The following is an 18,654-nucleotide window of genomic DNA, read 5'->3' as shown; positions in this document are numbered from 1 at the left end:
CAACCAGGAGGAAAGGTATAATTCAACATGTAATACCTTTCATTGCTTTTGTTTATAGTAAATATTCTGTTTCAGAATTAAATGTACTTTGCATTTATGTATTTATTTTTAGACCTATTTGACTACTGATCTGCCAAGTTGACTTGTTTCTTAATTAAGAATAAATTGCAAGTAAAATTTGATTTAGTTCAATTTAATTTGTATCCTTAGGGATTCCGATAATTACAGCACTGGCAATCAGACTTTTTTTTTTTTTCTAGCCTTGGATAATTCCCTCCCCCATAAAATGAATGTGCAGATATTTACTAGTGCCATGAATATTACTCTTGTTTTAAGGCGTGCCTTTACTACGAGTGTCAATAAATGTGAAGTGCACCACATTAATAAAAAGATTACCGCAGACAAAGTCCAGGTGGCAGCCTGGTGTTAAGATGCAGAATGTAATCTTGTTCTTTTCACACAGCTTGCTGCTCAATGCCATTTCAATTACACAGTGGCCAACAGTAAATCTGAATTGCATAAACATCTTCTTAGAAAATACGTTTGCATTGATTAAAAGTATTTAATAAACAACTTTACCATTTTACTTAATGCTTGAGCTGTGCGGCTTGAAAACTTTGGCTCCCAAGTTGAAGGTGTAAGCTCTCCAGCTTGTCGTTGTCTGTCCGTTAGAGAAATGCAGCACAAAGTTGAGAACGTTTACAGAGACGGCAGGTATATCTTAAATCTGTCACCAAGCGCTTAGTTGTTTGCACAGCAATCCCAAGTCCTTTAATTCATTCAGTAAATTCAGAGGAACCGCAACGCTTGTCTGAATGTTTGACGTCTGGCTGAAATCCAGAGCCCAATACTCTGGATTTCAGAGGTCACTTGGAGGGTCACTGTCGCTGACTTGGAGCATTATATGCTAGTCTGAAAATCAAAGCTTTAGATCGCTTGTAACCACAGTCCATACGGTGAAGTGGCGTTTTAAGGAAGATGTTTAACCCAATATTATCTGGAGTACTGCATTCATAGACGGAAAAAGAAATGCATTTGAGTGGGAAAAAGTGACTGTGGAAGACAAAATAGATGTAGAAAAGAGAAGAAAATGATTTTCCTTCTATGTTCAGTTCAAGGAATTTTAGTCATGACGTTAATCTGAGTAAAAAAGCCTCTTAATCTCACCAGTAAAAACAAAGCCAAGACTACTGGCATTTAAAAAATGAGCATTGAAAGATCATACTTTGTGTTCAACATGCATGTTAGAAACTGTGATGCAAAAAAGGTTTTTCCCATTTAGATGACTTACCCTGACCTCCGATTTGTCCCTCAGATTGGTCTGGCCCTGATGCAAGTCTTCAAAGACAATAAATAAGGAACGATAAAGTCAAAGAAAATAACAATCTGTCTGTTTTAAGGCACACAATTACATGATTTTTAACAGGTTCAGAAATGATTTACATCTGTCTTCAACCAGACAAAACAGATTTTGCCATGTTATAATTTTATCATATAAAAAAGAAGAAAATGGGGCATAACATTAGGACCACCTGCTTGACTCTAAGCTCATTGTTTTGCGTCTCAAACCCTGTCAGAACCACTTTTTGCTGAAAGAGGCCATGGGAGTCAGGGAATATTATTCTTAGAGAAATGGCGTACCAGGAGAACCACAACGCTCAGGGTAGTGGTATGCGTAACATCCACATGAATGACTGGCGCCCAAGGTTTCTCAGTAGAATATTTCCTAACAAAATCAATGCACAGCCTCTCCCCACTAGCCTTTTATCCTTTAGTTCTTTCAGTAAGTCAGGCACATTTGGTAGACTATCCTTGTCATGTGAGAGAAAGCGCGAGTCATGTCACATACATCTCTGCTCTGAGCAGTTTTAGTGGACAGTGATCAGCATTAGCATCCTAACTGGTCTGCAGCAGTTTGATCAATGTTAGATCGCCTCCTGGTAAAATATAAACTGTATTGTAAGTGTTGATAAATCTAAAAAAGACTTCCATAAATAAATATTCCAAAAAAAGTAACACATTCTGTAGTTTTCTTCTGCAACCGACTGGTGAATACATGCAGAATTAATCCACTGTTCATAAGATCTGCAGTGAATGGCAAGCTTGCCTATTTTTCCTCCTTCATCTACTATTAGAACAAAGTATAATTGTTTTTTTTTACCTTATTAATACCACCAACCAGTTAGTGGAGCAGTGAAGAGATATTCAGTGTTCTTCCCTTCGCTCATCAGTGGTAGTAGTACTTAAAATCCTAGAAAATAGGGAGAGTGTTCTGTCTTTCCTTTTGCTGCACTCTGCAGAGATTCAAGACATTAGATAGAAGCCAATGCTGTTTGCTCAGGAAAGCACTACCTACCAGGTCAGCAGCGAGAGATATTTCAAATATTGCAACGAAGGAAGTAGATTGAGCAAACAAATAAGATTAGACAGCGCAGAGCATCTGCAGGGCACACACACACAGGCAGCTGCCTCAGAGCATTGCTTACCTGCCCTAATGGGAACATGCTTTTCCCCTACTCCAATTCCCTTTCCTTCTTCTACTGCCCCTCACTTAATCCTTCTTCGTCCTCCCAAGGCTTTTTTAACCTTCCAGAGCAGCTCCTGCATGGAGCTAAATAATTAGTTCTCAAAGAGAGTTGGTTGAATAAATGAACTTTTAACTCTAACATAGTTTTCCTTAATTCATCAGTTATATTGAAGGCCAAACACATCATAATAGCCTCTCAAAAATGTGAGTAATCTCATCGGCTCTGTGACATTAAAGTCTGCTGTGGATTAGATGTACCAGACACTATTAGGAACTGTCTGTCCTTTGCAATGCTGTGATCAGTAGGGATTTTCAAGGACCTTAAAAATAAAAACAAAGGGTGCTTGTATTATGGCTGCAAAGGTCACACAAGAATACATAAAGTTCTGGCCTTTACAAGTCAATGGTTCACAGCAATGCAGCTCAGGTCACTTACCAATCTCCCTACAACTCACAAGAGAATTCATAGAAGTGAAATGAATAAAATATGTTTAGCAATGACACCGTAAACACATAGAGCTGAGTTTTTGTTGTTTTTTTGTGCAAGTCTCTGGGCATTGAGGCTGTAACCCCCCTTGTGGCGATTTAAGAACATTACAACCTCAACAAAAGCAGTATTGATGAGAAACCATGTCCTCTTCTGACTCATCTGTTTGCACTTACCCTAATGTAAATAGTACATTACAGCAAATTGCTTCATGCATTTCAGATGCAAGCAGTTTGAAATGCTCCTCAATTGTTGTGGGATAGCTTATGCTTTGTTTATTGTATTTTGCAACAACTTTGTACATAATTATTGAAGTAAGTATGTCCAATTTTTGGTGTTGTTGTCCCAAAGACTAGAGCTTTAGCTTTAACATTTGGTAGCCACGGTGATATAAGTTTCTCTGCTAGCGAGTTTTTTGCTGCTGTGAAACTCTACAGCGATAGTGTTGGGCCAGTTAAGAGAAATACATAGTAGGTATCATTATAGTTTTTTCTGTTGAACGTTGGTTCTGAATTGGCAGATCACAATGCAGTAAAATCCATCACTGCATTTTGCTTTTTTTTATTATTCTAACAGCCACTATAACATCGATGCTCCCTTAAAATCTGTTTTATATTCCCCGAAATAAACATTTTTTGAAATTGGAGTATTGTGTATTTGCCGGTCACATTTAGCTATTCATTTTATAGCAACATTAATATAATAACTATGTTACCTTCAGTTGTTATGAAATGTTGCATATATATCAAAAACAGCTTAAACAAAGTTTGACTTAGCATCATAGCCTTATCAGACACTTTTAAATTGGCCTCTGTCTCTTTAAGAACCTCCTATCCTGCCCAATACTTCCCCTTTAGCGAGTCATCACAACTCTGCTTCTCCATTGATATTAGGCTCCCAGTCCCGAATGGCGGCAACGGAAGAATATTCCTCAACCAGCGGCATAAGAGTATTGAAACCAATGCAGATAGATGTGAAGAAACATACAATAGTCAAAAAGATTTATGCTGGGAGATTGCAAATCACATCACAATTCATAAAGTCAAGAAAAGACTTCTGAATCAGTCCATTTTCCTAAATATTTGACGTTGTATTTAAGACTTAGACTAAAAAGAATCCAAAAGAAAATCTACAATAAAAAAGTTTTGCCGTAAATTCTTATTTTTGTAATTTATAAACGATTTTCCACAATCATTTCACGTTTAAAATAACACTTAAAATACATAAACATGCCAAATGTGATATCCATGTCAGTGCTGAGTGTGTGTAAGCTTTTCACTGGAATTTGGGTTTGAACAGGAGTTATCCCTAAAACTAGAGTCCATACAGGGTTGTGCTGAAGTAGGAGTAAAAGAATGGTAATACAAGAACTAAGTAGCTTTTTGTTTGATAAAACCTCAACTGGAAAAACCTTGATGTTTATTTGCAGCCAATTTCCAAATGGTGATAAATAAAACATTTGATGCATGAAAGAAAAAACAATTCACTCAAACATGAAGGAAATCAGAAAGAAACATTGCTATTTTAAATTCTTCTTAAGTAAAACTTAATGTAACAAAAGTGCTTTGTTTTTTCCACCTGTTATTTTAAAGCAAACCCAGATCAAATATGCTCAACGTTTAGAAGAGATTTCTAATTAGAATGATCATGAATTATGTAAAAACACACATTGTGAAAACAGAATTTTAATTTACTAAGCCAAATAGATCCTGCTATTTGCTACCTTTACAGGGAAAATGAATGCAACTATCTATAACAGTTATGTCTTGCCATAATGAAACTGCAGGAACACTTTCACAAGTAATACAATTATTTTTTTTTAGCTATGAAATAATTTAAATTTGCTAAGCTAAAATGGCTTGGCTCAAGTTAAGGATGGAAAATCATTTTGATTCTGCCTCGGCGTCAGACTGCAAATCTGTTTTTCCAATCAAAGTGCAGATAAAAGGTGAAGAACAGATTTAGCTGAAAGAGTGGAGCATGTCATAAAGCCATGCACAGACACAAGGGGAGTTTATGACTCTTTATTTTCATTCAAGTTTATTACAAAACAATGTCATACAGCTTTGATAGACTTGCGGGGAAAGGAGTGTTCTATGCTTCATGTATCACATTTTTATCAAGCAGCAGTGTCACTTTGATCCAGAAAAAAAAAAAAAAAGCAAAGCACACATCAAGGTAAACTGACTGTTTCTATAGCCCATAACCATCTGGTATGTGTCACATCCCAGACAGTGCACAAGCAGTAAAGCAGTTTTGTTTACATCAAAAGCTGAGAAAATCTGTCCCAGGGAAAAATAAGATAAGAAAACAGAAGTGATTGTCATGAGGTTATTCTTGGGGGCTCTGAGATTGTGCATGCAAAGGCTGGGTTTTGATGCACAGCGTAGGCACCAAGGCATATATTGTACAACTATTATCTTCTTCAGAATACTGTAGTGTTGAATGTTTAAGATTGCTTTTGTTTTAAGTAAGAGCTAAACCTAATTTGGTCTTAGTTATGGACGGAATCTTATTGTCACACATCGACTTTAGCAATATCATCCATTTTCCACGGTTCTTAAAATATTGCAATTAATTCAGCAGCTGTGTTTAACTAACCCATTAATTTATATTTTCATGTGTTACAGTTTCAAAGTAATCGTGACTTTGTGTTGCTTGTTGCTTAGAGCCGGCAGAGGAAAACCGAAGGCCACCTCTTGATTGTTGTTGCTATATTTAATGTGTGGGATGCACTGATGACTGGCTGTTTAGTTTACACACGGACCATTAAGGCAAAAACATCCTGCAGACATGCACTGATGTGATATGAGCAGTCAGTCAATATAAACTGATCGGCCTCGGCGTTAAAACTACCAACAGGGAAAATGACAAGTATTGACAATGTCATTGAAATGTTCCGCTCTGCCGGGAAACCTCGTGTCTTCAGGCATGCTTCAGGCTCTCCAGCAGGCTACTGTGGCTTTTATTTGTCTGCAAACATGCTTTAAAATGATCAAGCCTCAATTGCTCGTAGCAGGCATCTGATTCATTCAGGGGGAAAAATATCAAGAGGGCAGCAGAAAACCTGCATGAATAGTAGAGGCAGAACAAAAGCGAGCTCAACCTGCATGGGAGTCGTGTTCATCCAAACAGCTGTGCTGTTAGATGCATTTAAATAGCTGCAGACGTCCAAGAGGTGACGTGATTGGTCATTGGTTTAACCACATTCTGTGTGTCCAGTTGTGTAATTCTACATGTAACTTATTAAAAATAAAACTATCACTATGTTATAATATGCAACAGATAATCTGTGGAAAAAAAAATCGAGCTCCTTTGCCTTCTCCCTATGACTCTGCTGCCATCTATACAGAAATACAGAAAAAACCCATCAGAGCCAGAGGGAGGTTCTTAGTGCTGTCAATCGTCACACTTTCAATATTTTTTTTACTGTCATGATGTACAGCTGAGCACCAGAAAGTAGTGCATATAAGGAAATATTTTAGTGGTTGTTGTTTGTTTCACATGCTATGTAAATATACACATCAAAATGTGAGTGTAGTCCAACTACTAATATTCCTTCATGTCACATTTTCCTGTGAGGAATGCAAACTTTTGCTCAAAGCCACATCTATAATCTCTGAATCTTCTGCTTTGTTGTCGCTTTAACTTTATCGAACCTGTCATGGTTTTGATTCCAATCTCCATCACAATTTGAAATCAAGTCCAATCCCATCACCGGGCTCAGCAGGGTTTAGAAGATCAATCGAGAAGCTGCTTTTGTTCTGCAATTACTAAAGGATTAAAGATTATCCGGGGACTATCTTCCTGTTTGCCAACAATTCACTGAATTCAACATTGAAATACTGTCTCACCTGTCTTGCAGGGCCACTCCCTGGCCTCCATCACTCACAGCTAATGGATGTCTTTGGCCAGTATGCCTACAATGACAGTTTCAACGATAACGGAACGTGGCACTTCAACGAAACAGAGCAAGAACAGAGGCATCTTTACAACTACTATGCCATGCTCCTCACGCTGCTCATCTTTGTCATTGTCTTTGGCAACGTTCTGGTGTGCATGGCTGTGTCGAGGGAAAAGGCTCTGCAGACCACTACCAACTACCTGATCGTCAGCCTGGCTGTTGCTGATCTTCTGGTGGCCACCCTGGTTATGCCCTGGGTTGTCTATCTGGAGGTAGGATGATAGAAATGCACAAACACACACACAGCCACAAAAAGAAAAAAGAAAAAATTTCACCCATATTTCTTTGTAATGAGATATAAAACTTGACATTTCTTAGCCCAGAGACATGCTCTCTCTCTCTTCTCTGTTCATTTTATACTTTCTCTCTGTGTATTACATCTGTAAAATAAATAAATAAAAACAAACAAACACAAGATTAAAAAGAGTAATGGTTAGAAAACTAAGGCATCTGCAGCAGAGCAATATCCCTGCAACAACTGTGTTTATTTCCAGTATTATAAGTGACTGGAACGTTTGGACAGCACTGAAATGACGAAGATCCAAACACAACACTTAATTTAAAAGACAAAATTCACAACTGGAGGGTAAAACATGTCAGGGCAGATAATGCTTTTAGATTAAACGTAGTTCTGGTGAAACACTGGCGGAAAAAGGCTTCGATAAAGCTCGCTGCGGCTGTATCGTCGGGTCGCAGGGACAAGGTAAAACAAGAGTGAAGGTTAACGTGTTCACATCAGTCTTGTAAACAGGAGCCATGCAGTGGTCAGAGGCCTGTGATTTAGCAGATATGTGACAACAGCAAAATGTCAGACCAACCATTTTTATTAGAGGTCATTGGTTTATGAATAAATCTTCCTGGGTGCCTTTAATCCAGTGTAGCTCAATTGAGATCTTTTTTTTTTTTAAGATTCCTAAAAGCCCACAAAAAAATGTTTGCTCTAGCGTAAAATTGTCTAATCAGTAAATCCAAACGCAGTTGTGTGAAAATGTGAAGCTTAAATTCTTATAATAGAATAATACAAATTTCTATGTTTCAAAAATGTTGGAGCCCCTCCAAATTAACATGAAAAACCCAGTCAAGTTTCTAGAAAGTGAGGAAAATAATTATTCGAGAAAATATGCTTGCATTTTTCCTGGTACTGTATAAATAAAAATAAAATAATAAATAACTTACCCCATATTTAGACAATTCTGTGTCATCTTTGCAATCCGTCAAAACGTTGACATTATATTCCACACTCCTCTGGTTTTGATTTCCATTTTTATTAATTGAGATCTGTCTTTGCTCACCAGCCTACAGTGACATTGGAAAACAACAATTTTTAACTTGAGTATACTCGTAGCCCATTAGACCATGTGTAACCAGGCAGTTTTTTAGTGCATTTGTTTCTTTTTCGGTTGCTTGTTTTTTTTTTTTTTTTGTTTTTTTTTACTATATTAGTTTATTCATCTCTGTTCTTTATTGCGGTAAGATTTCACCTAATTAGTTAATTCCTTGTCTTTTAAAATTTTGTTCTGTTTATGCATTTAGTTTATATGTCTTGTGTTAGTGTTAGACATGTTTCCCTTTGTGTCTATTTTAGCTCCCTCCATCTTACCTGTGTTTATTATTGTTAGTCTCTCTCTCTCTCTCTCTCTCTCTCTCTCTCTCTCTCTCTCTCTTTCTATTTCCCTGCCAAATACTCTCCCACAGCTGTTCGACTTCCCCTGATTAGACTCACTTGGTTCCCATTTTCCAGATGGTTTCTTCAACATACATGTGACCTGGTTCTGTCCTCCTCGTCCCTGAATATTTCGTCTGCACTCTGCTCCAGCTGCAACCTTTGAACTTATAACAGACATAGGGATTAGGGGAATCAGACGAGATGAGATTTTTTAATTAATTTATTTATTTTGACGAAATACATTATGAGCCTGATTAAATAAAACAACTTGACAAAAAATTGGCAAACTTATTATTTTAGTTTTTTTTTATTTTAGTTTTTTAGTTTTTTTATTATTTTAGTTTTTCCCAAGCTCCTGTAGTAGGAGCAGTGACCTTTCCAGCAGATATGATTTACTTAAACCGCACAGTTTTGTAAACCACCATAGAAAAGACACAGAACTGATGTCCAAGATAAAACAGAGGTCTCCAGGAAATTAAGCTCTGGGGGGGCGGGAAATGTTTTGAGTCGCATAGTTAGGATTTTACCGCGGCATAGACAACATTAGGAACACACCTATCAGACTCTATTTTTTTTTTTGTTCTCCATGATCCATTAGAACAGCTCTTAACTACCTTTTAGTAATTGCTGTGAGCCGTAATACAGGGCAGAGTGTTCACACTGTGTTTTTATCAAAGTTATTTACGTCTCTCTCTGTTGTTGTGGGCAGCTAGCTTCTCACAGAGGGGGGCACATCAAAGCATGCCATAAAAGTTGGAGCTGATTTGCTGCCAGACGCATTTCAAAGCACCAAATTACACCATAACACTTTCTCAATAGAAAATTGTACTTGATGGCATACCAAAGACTCAAAGGAGAGTCTTTGAAGGTGTAAAGTGGTTTAATTGCACATAGGTGTTTGTTTAAGGATGGCACTTTGTGTGTGCTGAAAGCAATCACTTTGAAATATTTATCAAATACAAGGAACAGCAAACTTTTGGCTATAGGTTTGACAAGCGTAATTCCTACATAGACGGCATCAAATTACAGGAATGCTCGATATATCCTCAAGGTTTCTGTCCTTTTTGTGCCAATTTTGTTTCTCTGCTGGCAGGATCATAAAAACTTTGTTATGCCAGTTTAATAAAACTTGAAGAGCTGGACTATGTGTAGGGGGAGATAAGGGAGTGCTCATTAAAAATTAAATATCTGCAGCCCAAAACAGTTCTCATAGTGGGTCAGAGTTGTCCTTTTGACTTCACTTTAAGCATATTGCCTGTCTTTACAGCTTCTCAATTCACAACTATCCAGTCCGTAGTTGTTCCCTTGGTCACTACATGAAGGGCACGGCTAAATGTTTTTCCGTCTATTTTCAGGATGCAGCCAATTAACCAGACAAGATGGATAGCAGTGCTACCACCCAAAACAAACACATAAGAGCAAAAGTTTGAAAAATTTTCAAGAGTAATTCAAGTTGCAGCTAACAAGATATGATAAAATGCGAACATAATACTTAATTTTTTAAGTATTAAAAAATGCTCTGCCTTTTTAGCACGATATAACGATGTATACCGTTACAGCCAGAGAGGGTAAAGGCTGTCAGGTTGACTGGCGGAGGCTCAGTGTCTAAAAAAGGAGACTTGGCAAGAAACGTAAGTGAAAGTAAATTTGTTAAAGAACTGCAGGTCACATTTGCACCAACACCATTACACTTTTGTTTTTTTTTTGGTTCTGCATTTGATATGATCAAACAGAGACATTTTATTTTTGAGAATGCAGCTTCCTTACCCAGCTCCTCTCTGCTGTACCAGAATGAAGACTTACAGTCAACAGTGGAAACTAGGGATGAGACATTTTGCGCTTTTCAAAGATTTTGCTTTGGCTCCGTTAGAAAAGTTAAGAGTTTTGAAATGGTTCTTTATTCTGTATCATTCCCACTGGCTTGTAAGTGCTATGACGGTTTTTTTTTGTGCTAGTTGATTTTTTTATTGCATCTTTTGTTTAAAAAAAACAACCTTGAAATACTTTATACTATTGAACATTTTAATTAAACTATTCATCAGAAAACTGAAGAGAGAAACATGATCTACTTTGTTGCTGATCCTACCCTGATGCATAGTTTAATAATTTAATAATCTGCTCTCAGTTTTACTGCCTTCAGTGTCAGTGAAATCCATCCTAATGCTACCACTTTTTCAGGAGTTTTTCTCAGCTTTCAGATGCTACCGTCTGAATCCATCTCTCTATTGTTCTATTGCTCTTTGCTCCTGGCCTCCAACACCACGCTCTTCCACGTCCCATTTCTTTTTTTCACGTCACGGTTTGCCTATCGATGGGGTGGCATACTTAATTTGAAGGTGAGACAGAGACAAGCACTCTCCACACAAAGCCAACAACACACAGCCCGACCAGCCTCAAGTATTTATTCAACTACAGTTCAACGAGAGTGTTTACCTCCCTGGATATCTCTTTGCCTTTTTTGTCACATTTAAATGTTTCAAATTACTTATGACTTCTTAACCCACCTTAGGCTGACAGATTTTACTAGTTTATTTTCATTTGTTCTTGTGGTAATTTTGATTAAAGAATAATGTTTTACTTTTTAAATCTTTTTAACGTACTTTGTTTAACAAGACTGATTCTGTTTTCTTGAACCTAACAGAATGACAAGATCAAAAAATGTATTTAATTACAGCTAGCCTTTTTTTTTTATTACATATGGTCAGGTTGTTTTGGATAACTCTTTTTCTTTAACAAATACAATTACATTTTCAGAACAGTTTACATTAACTTTTGTTTTCGTTAGTATGTTTTGGATAGAATATAATTTTATGTGAATGTATGGAAGATAGAAAAGAAAGACAAAATGGAAAAGGGAAACTGTGTATAGAGCTCTACATGTGTCATATAGAGGTAAACAGTTCATCTGCAAAAAACAAAAACAACAACAAAGACAGACACTGTGTTGGTAGATGGTCAAGATCTACCAACACCACACCTTCCTCCAGTAAATGTTTTTGATTTCTTCAGTCTCTTATTGTTGGAGCTTAATGTTTTTGACATTAAGCTCAAATTTCTTAGAGTATCTTGGTAACTCCTGGATCATAGACCAGATTTCTTTTATCATTCGCCTGCATTTTTTTTCATCCTGGTGTCCATGTCTGTGACCAAGGCTCTCGTGTTAATAATGTTTTAGCATAACTTAGTCACAGAAGGTGGGCAGAGCATTCAACTTGCCCTTTATTATTAAATGCTAGATTTGCATTAATTACCACAGTTTTTGCTTTTTTTTTTCCATGTGTGACGGATTTTTGGAGCCCATGGAAGGAAAATTATGCGTGATCTGAATTAGTGGAAAGACACTTAGAATAAATGTCAATTATCATCTGCTACAGCACACAGTGGTGCAGCTTTTTATGTAAGTTCCTGGAGAAAGTAAAAACTAATTTACATTCACATTTCTATTTGGATTCATTATATCTTATTATCAGAGGGAAATGATCATTTTGGTTGCTCCTCTTGTCTTGGATAAACTTACTTTCGTATCAGTGTTGACTTTTTTGAGATGTATTATTTTTGAGTTCAGAGCAGCTTTATGATTGCAATTTAGAAAACATCATTACATTGTTTGAACTCGGAGTGATATTAATTCACACTCTATGAATTAATATAGCATGATCAGCTGTAACTTGCCGCGTGTCCAATTGGCAAGGATCTACGGAAAATGGTGAATTTATATGTTTACACTTTTAAATCAAATGGGATAATGAATGACAAATGATTCTTAGAATAACTTGCCCTATATCTTATATGAACGTTCTTTGCCCTATATGTAAAAATTAAACTTGTACTAGCGATGACAGCATTGTAACAAAACACTCTAAACATATTTTTTATTGCTGTAATATTCATGAACATAGCAGCAGGATGTGTTTATATCCAGAGCCATCAATCTGCTCTATCAATCACCTCCCAATTGCAAATTGAAATTCTAATTGCATATCAATCCTGGATACTGACAGCAATAGCTATAGCCCTGAAGTGACCATGTCATGAATCACCTTAGAAACCAGCAGCAAACTTCCCTTTTTCACGTCTGAGAAAATGACCAGAGACAGCAAAACAACCAGTTCTTACTTTAGTTTTGTTTGTTTTTTGTTTCGTTCTCTCTTGCCACATTCTTTGTCCTGAATGTCGCAAATGGTATTTTGGTATTGTGTCTGAATTCACATTGTTCGTTGTTAATGTGAAAGCAGGAGATTGCACTTTTCTGTCCTCTCTCACAAGTGTTTGTGCAAAGGTTGTAATCCCAGATGTGCTTTGTAGTGTGAGGGAAACAGAAGAGCTGGATTTGGCCCGCTGCCTAATCTTTCCTCTCAGGCCTTATGTTGTAAAACAAGAAAGTTCTTACGTTTCCCCATAGATCAAAAGTTATGCCTTATAAAGCATATTGTATTACAAGAGACACATCTGACTGCAAGCAGGATTTTATTTTATTTTTTTAAACATGGAAGTTTATGATCCTTAAATCCAAGAAAAGCCTGCAGCCTTGTTAGTTTTGTGTGGCGAAATGCAATATGAAGTCGACAGGCAGAGTTTAGGGTGGACAACAAACGGTGTGGATGTGCGGTGGACTGTAACATCTAAGGCTTAACTCAAACCCAAAACAGTTTTTCTGGCTTTAGAGCCTCGCAAGCAATTTTTATACAAGTGAGAAACCACCATCTTTACCCACCAGCTTCTAAAGTAAAGAAAAACTCTCCACATATATATAATTTCCTTCCTTCATGCATATTTGAATAACGTTTTGAAATTAGTGTTCAAAGACAGAGAACTACAGTGACGGTTTGCTTAAAAGCAGCCTGCCGTACATCACAAGTATGGACGACTTTGAATAGATTTCCTTTTAAAGTCTCATTAACATGTCTCTTTCTGCCAGCTGGCTAGCTGAACAAGCAGTTGGGCAAACATTTGCAAAGAAAAAGTGCACTGCTAATGTCAGTCTGAATTCACAAAACCTAATCAGTAAACTTACTGAAGAGGGTGAAATCTTTTATTCTACCAATGATATCGAAGCAACTAGCTTCGATATCATAGTAATGCACAAACATTACTAATCATCAAGGTGACTAAGTCAAAAATTTTGACTTTCTCTTTTTGTTTTGTTTTTTTTCCTTTTATGATCAGAGAGTAAATCCAAAAAACTGAGAAATAAATAACTTTCAGGATTGTGCAGTAAATGTATTTAAAATTTAAAAGATTATTTTTTGCCAACTTAGACTTCTAATTTTGGTCAAATTCATTTACAGCACTCTCCACATTTATTGATAAGGATGTGTGCGTATTTTGAAGAATGGTTAACAAAATTAGGCTTCCAATCAAAAGAAATTGGAAAACAATCCTGACACAAAGGATCACAATTCATGAATGAAAGGGTTAATAAACTTTAACCATTATGAGAGAGTTACTTCTTTCATCCAGCTCCAACGTGGACAGACATTATTTATAAATGACATTTCTTTTAAGTTCTAGACCTCACTTTATGACTTTTCTCTCAGACATAACATTGTTGGCCAGATCATTATTTAAATGTCATTTTCTCAATGGGTTTGCATAAGGATTTCCCTTTCATTTTGCTTTAGATTGTTCAATTTTATTTATCAAAGTGATACACTTCGTAGAGATTAAACATCAATTGTGTCAGCTTTACTGGAGCTGGCATGTCTAAAAACACAGTTGACATTTAATTTACTGACAAATATCTATGATGAAATTTTTTGCCTTGCCAACCTCCCTGTTATGTAGCAGGCAGAGCCTTTTTACCACTGCAGTGATGGTATTTTACCATCATCCATAACCAGATATGCTAATCTTGTTTTTTTATTTACTTGCATGTTCAAAATCAGCGAATCCAGAAGACCTTGACAACTTCCCAACCATCTTTACACAAGAGTTTTGATATACCAATGCACTTTTAAAATTAAATAAAAACTGATAAACTTAGATCAATTTCTACTTATCAAAAAATATGTTTCCCTGGAAAAGCAACATCATCGTCTGCCATTTTAGCTACTTTTTTTTTAGCAATTACGTTGTAAAATGCCACTTAATTTTAAAATATACCTTTCTAAACCACCCTGAATGCTCTTCTGAACTTCTTCGACTTTAAATATCCATATTGTTTTGTGCTCCAGGACTACTGAGAATTCAAGATTAAACAGCTGCGTTGTAGGGGTTTTGAGAGAAGTGTGTCCTGATATATATCTGCTTGCTGCTGTTCCAGAGTAGGAAACCAGGTGACGACAGAAAAGTGCACACTCTCAATCAATGCAGAGGGCATTATAATTGTTTTGAGATGCAGAGGAGGCAAATGTCAAGTGCAGACGGCTTGTCTGATGTTAGAGCATAAAAGAGCCTTTGAGAAGTGAGGCAGTCAAGGCTTCGTTGGACGGTTCTCCGTAGTGTAATCCCACCCGCATCAACGTGCAGCTTTTATTTAAAAGCTGATCTGAAAACAGATCATTGAGACAAAGATTAATTTTCAGCAGAGAGGCAGGAGGTGCCCCGTGACGCTTGCATCCCCCTTACCCTTTACGCAGCTGTGGGAGGAAGCAGGTAGGATCTTGTGCCAGCTGGGGTGGGCGTAATCCGAGCTGTCAGCGCATCACCGGTGATGTGGGTTTCATCATTTGACCAAACCATGGCGACCAACTCTGGTATAGATATAAATAGGTTGCAATGTTGTTCATGAGAGAAGGCTGTACAAACTGTAATGTATGTTGTAGGATTTTTATCTCACGGACATTTAAGCCATGCAAGAGTTTGTTACAAGGGAGTTCTTTAACCCCCCCAAAAAAATAAAATAAAATTGATTCAAAATTAGATGATTTTGATAGAGTGACTTTGAAATACTCTAAGACTCTAGAATTGTCCACACCAAAATGATCTCAAGGGGCCAAAGGCTTTACTTTAGTCAACCCTGCTTTATAATTCTCCTCTTTTTGTGACTTCTTTGCTTTTTCAAGAAACTATGCTTGGGTTGTACTTCAGCAGAAATAAAAATACAAAGTGTTAACTGTTCACCAATAGTTGATTTTGGTCCTTTTCCACTTACCAGGGAGGAAATAATACACCAAAAATATGTACAAATGTTTAACAATTGCTTTTCTGAAAATAAAGAGGGTGTAATATTTGCGTTAGATTTGTGCGGATGTATTTTGCTGACATTCAGTAAACTGCGAATGCTTCATGTCTTTTTTTCCACTAGGTAGTGGGAGAGTGGCGCTTCAGCAAGATCCACTGTGACATATTTGTCACCCTTGATGTGATGATGTGTACAGCAAGCATCCTCAATCTATGTGCCATCAGCATCGATCGGTAAGTTTGACGTTGTAGATGTGCCAAGTGTGGTCACTCATAATTGCAGGTTGGAAATCAATGGAAATATTTAGCTGCTTTCTGCATAATAAAAAAATAAATCCCTACCTCTCGGCGCATGACTCGCCAGGCCGTTGTGTCTATTTACAGAGTAAATGGCCTTTTCAGACATGAATTTCACTCTGCACACAATCTGAAAATGAAACATTTGTTTTTAATGAGGGACCACCAGATGTCCCACAGATATAACATGAATAGACCTTTTTTTTAAAAAAGAAAAAAGAAAAAAAGTTTTTTCAACTATGAAGACAGCATAAGCCAGTGAAAATGTCAGGTATCACAGAGTATCTACCAGTAAATTTAAAAACATTTTTTACAAAAACGATCTTATATTGTAGACAAAATCATGTGAAGGAGTTCAAACTTCGGGAAAGAGAAAAAATATTAATACACGATTTTTAGTTCAGCTGTGTTTTCAGTTTGAAACTTTATTGTCAGCCAATCACAACAATCAAAACCTAAACCATAATCTTTTGGTATTGAAATCAAAAGTCACACCAGGAGCTTTAGAAAACAATACATTAACTAAAACATAGATTATAATACAAAATGTTTTTTTTTTTTCAAGCAGAGCTGTAATCTAGGGCTTATAAAACAAAATCTGACCGAAATAGCAGCAAACAATCTAGATAGCTGCAAACCAGCAACATAACAAGTAAAAGCCAAATAAAAAGACCCTTAATCTAAAACCTGGGTCACTTTAAAGCTACCCAGCCGACAAACAAAACACAGCAGAACAAATACAAGCTATAAAATGCCACGTCAAGTCAAAGCTACCTGGCACTTTAAAGCCTTGCTTTCTTCTCCTTTATTTTGACATGTACACTGCTCTGATTGCCTCATGTAGAAACGCTATAATTAAATGTATTTCTGGTGTACGCCCTTTTCTGTGCTAAATTTCAGATGCATTAGTTCACTGGTACAGTATACTGCCCATTTTATGGTAGTGTTTAAGATTTCATTGCTTGATTTGACAAGACTTTTAATTCAAGGGCAGCTCTTTACATGACTGAACTTTCAAAGTCCCACATTCTCACCAGAACACAGTGGATGAAAAATCTATTTCTATTGATTTTTGTGGATTCAGACTGAAAGGTAGAGGTGACAAAATCCTTTCTCTGGTGGCCTTTAATCTGAGGAACTGTCTTGCCTTTTTAACGAGAGCTGGTCAGACCATTTAAAACCAATTTCTTCTCTCTGCCATTTAATCCTAGCAGAGCAGAGTCGTGTAGGCTTTTATTGTGCATGTTCATTGTTTTTTTGCTTTGTTTATTGCAGTTATGTGTTTTCACTGATTTGGAATTTGTCAATAGTAAATTTCACACAGCGAAGCATGTTGTGTTTGGCTGCAGCTGCTTTAAAATTTGATTTTGAAACCCTCTTTTATGCGGTCGATCAATAATTATTTGTAGTAAACAAAAGGTAAGTGCTTCAGGGTGTGAACAGCTGGCACGGTTTTGTGTAATTTTATGCTAAATTTACACTTTTTGTACATGGCAGAGCTTTAGCCAGATGGTCTTAAAAAGTCATTAAATTGTCTGGTCCTGCTCAACTGTTCCATGCAAGTTGCATCAACAATTGCATCAGTACACATTCTGTGATTTCCAATTGCCTCATCGCAGAGCGTACATCTCTTTTACATTTTCAAAATCTAAGGAAAAGACACGAAATGAAACTGAATGTATTTTCCTTTTTGCTGAATTCTACCATAGGGATGCAGATTAAAAACATAATATGGCATACAACAACTTAATACTTTGAAGCCATCATGCAGACTCATTCAATAAATTAGAATATTACTGAAAAGCCTGTTTAGCTTAGGAACTTTATCACTAAGTGAAACACATTATATAGATTAATTACACACAAACGAATGTTGGAAACCCATATATATGTTAATAATGATAATTTTACACTTAAACGGAAACGTGACATTTAAAATTAGAATATTACATCAGACCATTAAAAAGACATACTTAATACAGAAATGTGGGGTTAATGCAGTTAAACAAGCAAAGTATGTTTAATACTAGATGTTAAGCATATTTTTAAATTAATAAGTATGTGCAATAGCAACCTCAAAGGTTATTATTTTCAAAAGGTCCTTTTAGTATGACATTCTGTATGTCAATAAAACTAAGAAAAGCCTCCTTATTGATTATGTTAGACTTAATATAATTCTTCATTGTGAAATTTCCAAACAGCTTGGGCTATTTTCTTCAGGATCAATCTGAGACAGCAAGTTTCTAAATGTGGATAAGAAGGACGTCTTAGAAACTTGCTTTGTTTGCATGTTAAAGGATGTAGCCTGGTCAAAAACAACTACAGTGTTCCCTTACAGTGACTCCAGACGATTATATCAGTCATTATCTGTAGCACGATATACCACCTATCCTCTTAATTAATATTATTCAACTAATCATCTTAAACTACTCAAAATTTGTATTATTTGCTTAAAAAATACGGTACATGGTTCTGAAGTAAACAAAATAACTGATGACATTTCACTCTTATTCACTGTGGGCACATTGAAATTGTGTCACTGACTTGGAGAGAGTATTTTGATTCTTCTCCTTAGTCATAATAAAGCGTAG

At 36.5% G+C, this 18,654-nt stretch overlaps 1 protein-coding gene across 2 annotated transcripts in view; it reads left to right on the top strand.

The window, feature by feature from the left end:
• The window catches only part of drd2a (dopamine receptor D2a), a 50,613-nt gene that overhangs the window by 19,577 nt on the left and 12,382 nt on the right, over positions 1 to 18,654 (top strand). For both annotated transcript variants that reach the window (XM_015052463.1, XM_015052464.1), the window contains exons 2-3: positions 6,880 to 7,190; positions 15,891 to 16,000. In XM_015052463.1, coding sequence (XP_014907949.1) covers positions 6,912 to 7,190; positions 15,891 to 16,000 — 389 coding nt within the window. In that variant the 5' untranslated portion in view covers positions 6,880 to 6,911. The remainder of the gene's footprint in view (positions 1 to 6,879; positions 7,191 to 15,890; positions 16,001 to 18,654) is intronic.

Source organism: Poecilia latipinna, unplaced genomic scaffold (assembly GCF_001443285.1).
Source record: "Poecilia latipinna isolate Pla-1442-1.1 unplaced genomic scaffold, P_latipinna-1.0 Scaffold1111, whole genome shotgun sequence".
NCBI classification, from domain to species: domain Eukaryota; kingdom Metazoa; phylum Chordata; class Actinopteri; order Cyprinodontiformes; family Poeciliidae; genus Poecilia; species Poecilia latipinna.
Note: the sequence above shows the minus strand (reverse complement) of the source record. Positions and strands in the feature narration are given on the sequence as shown.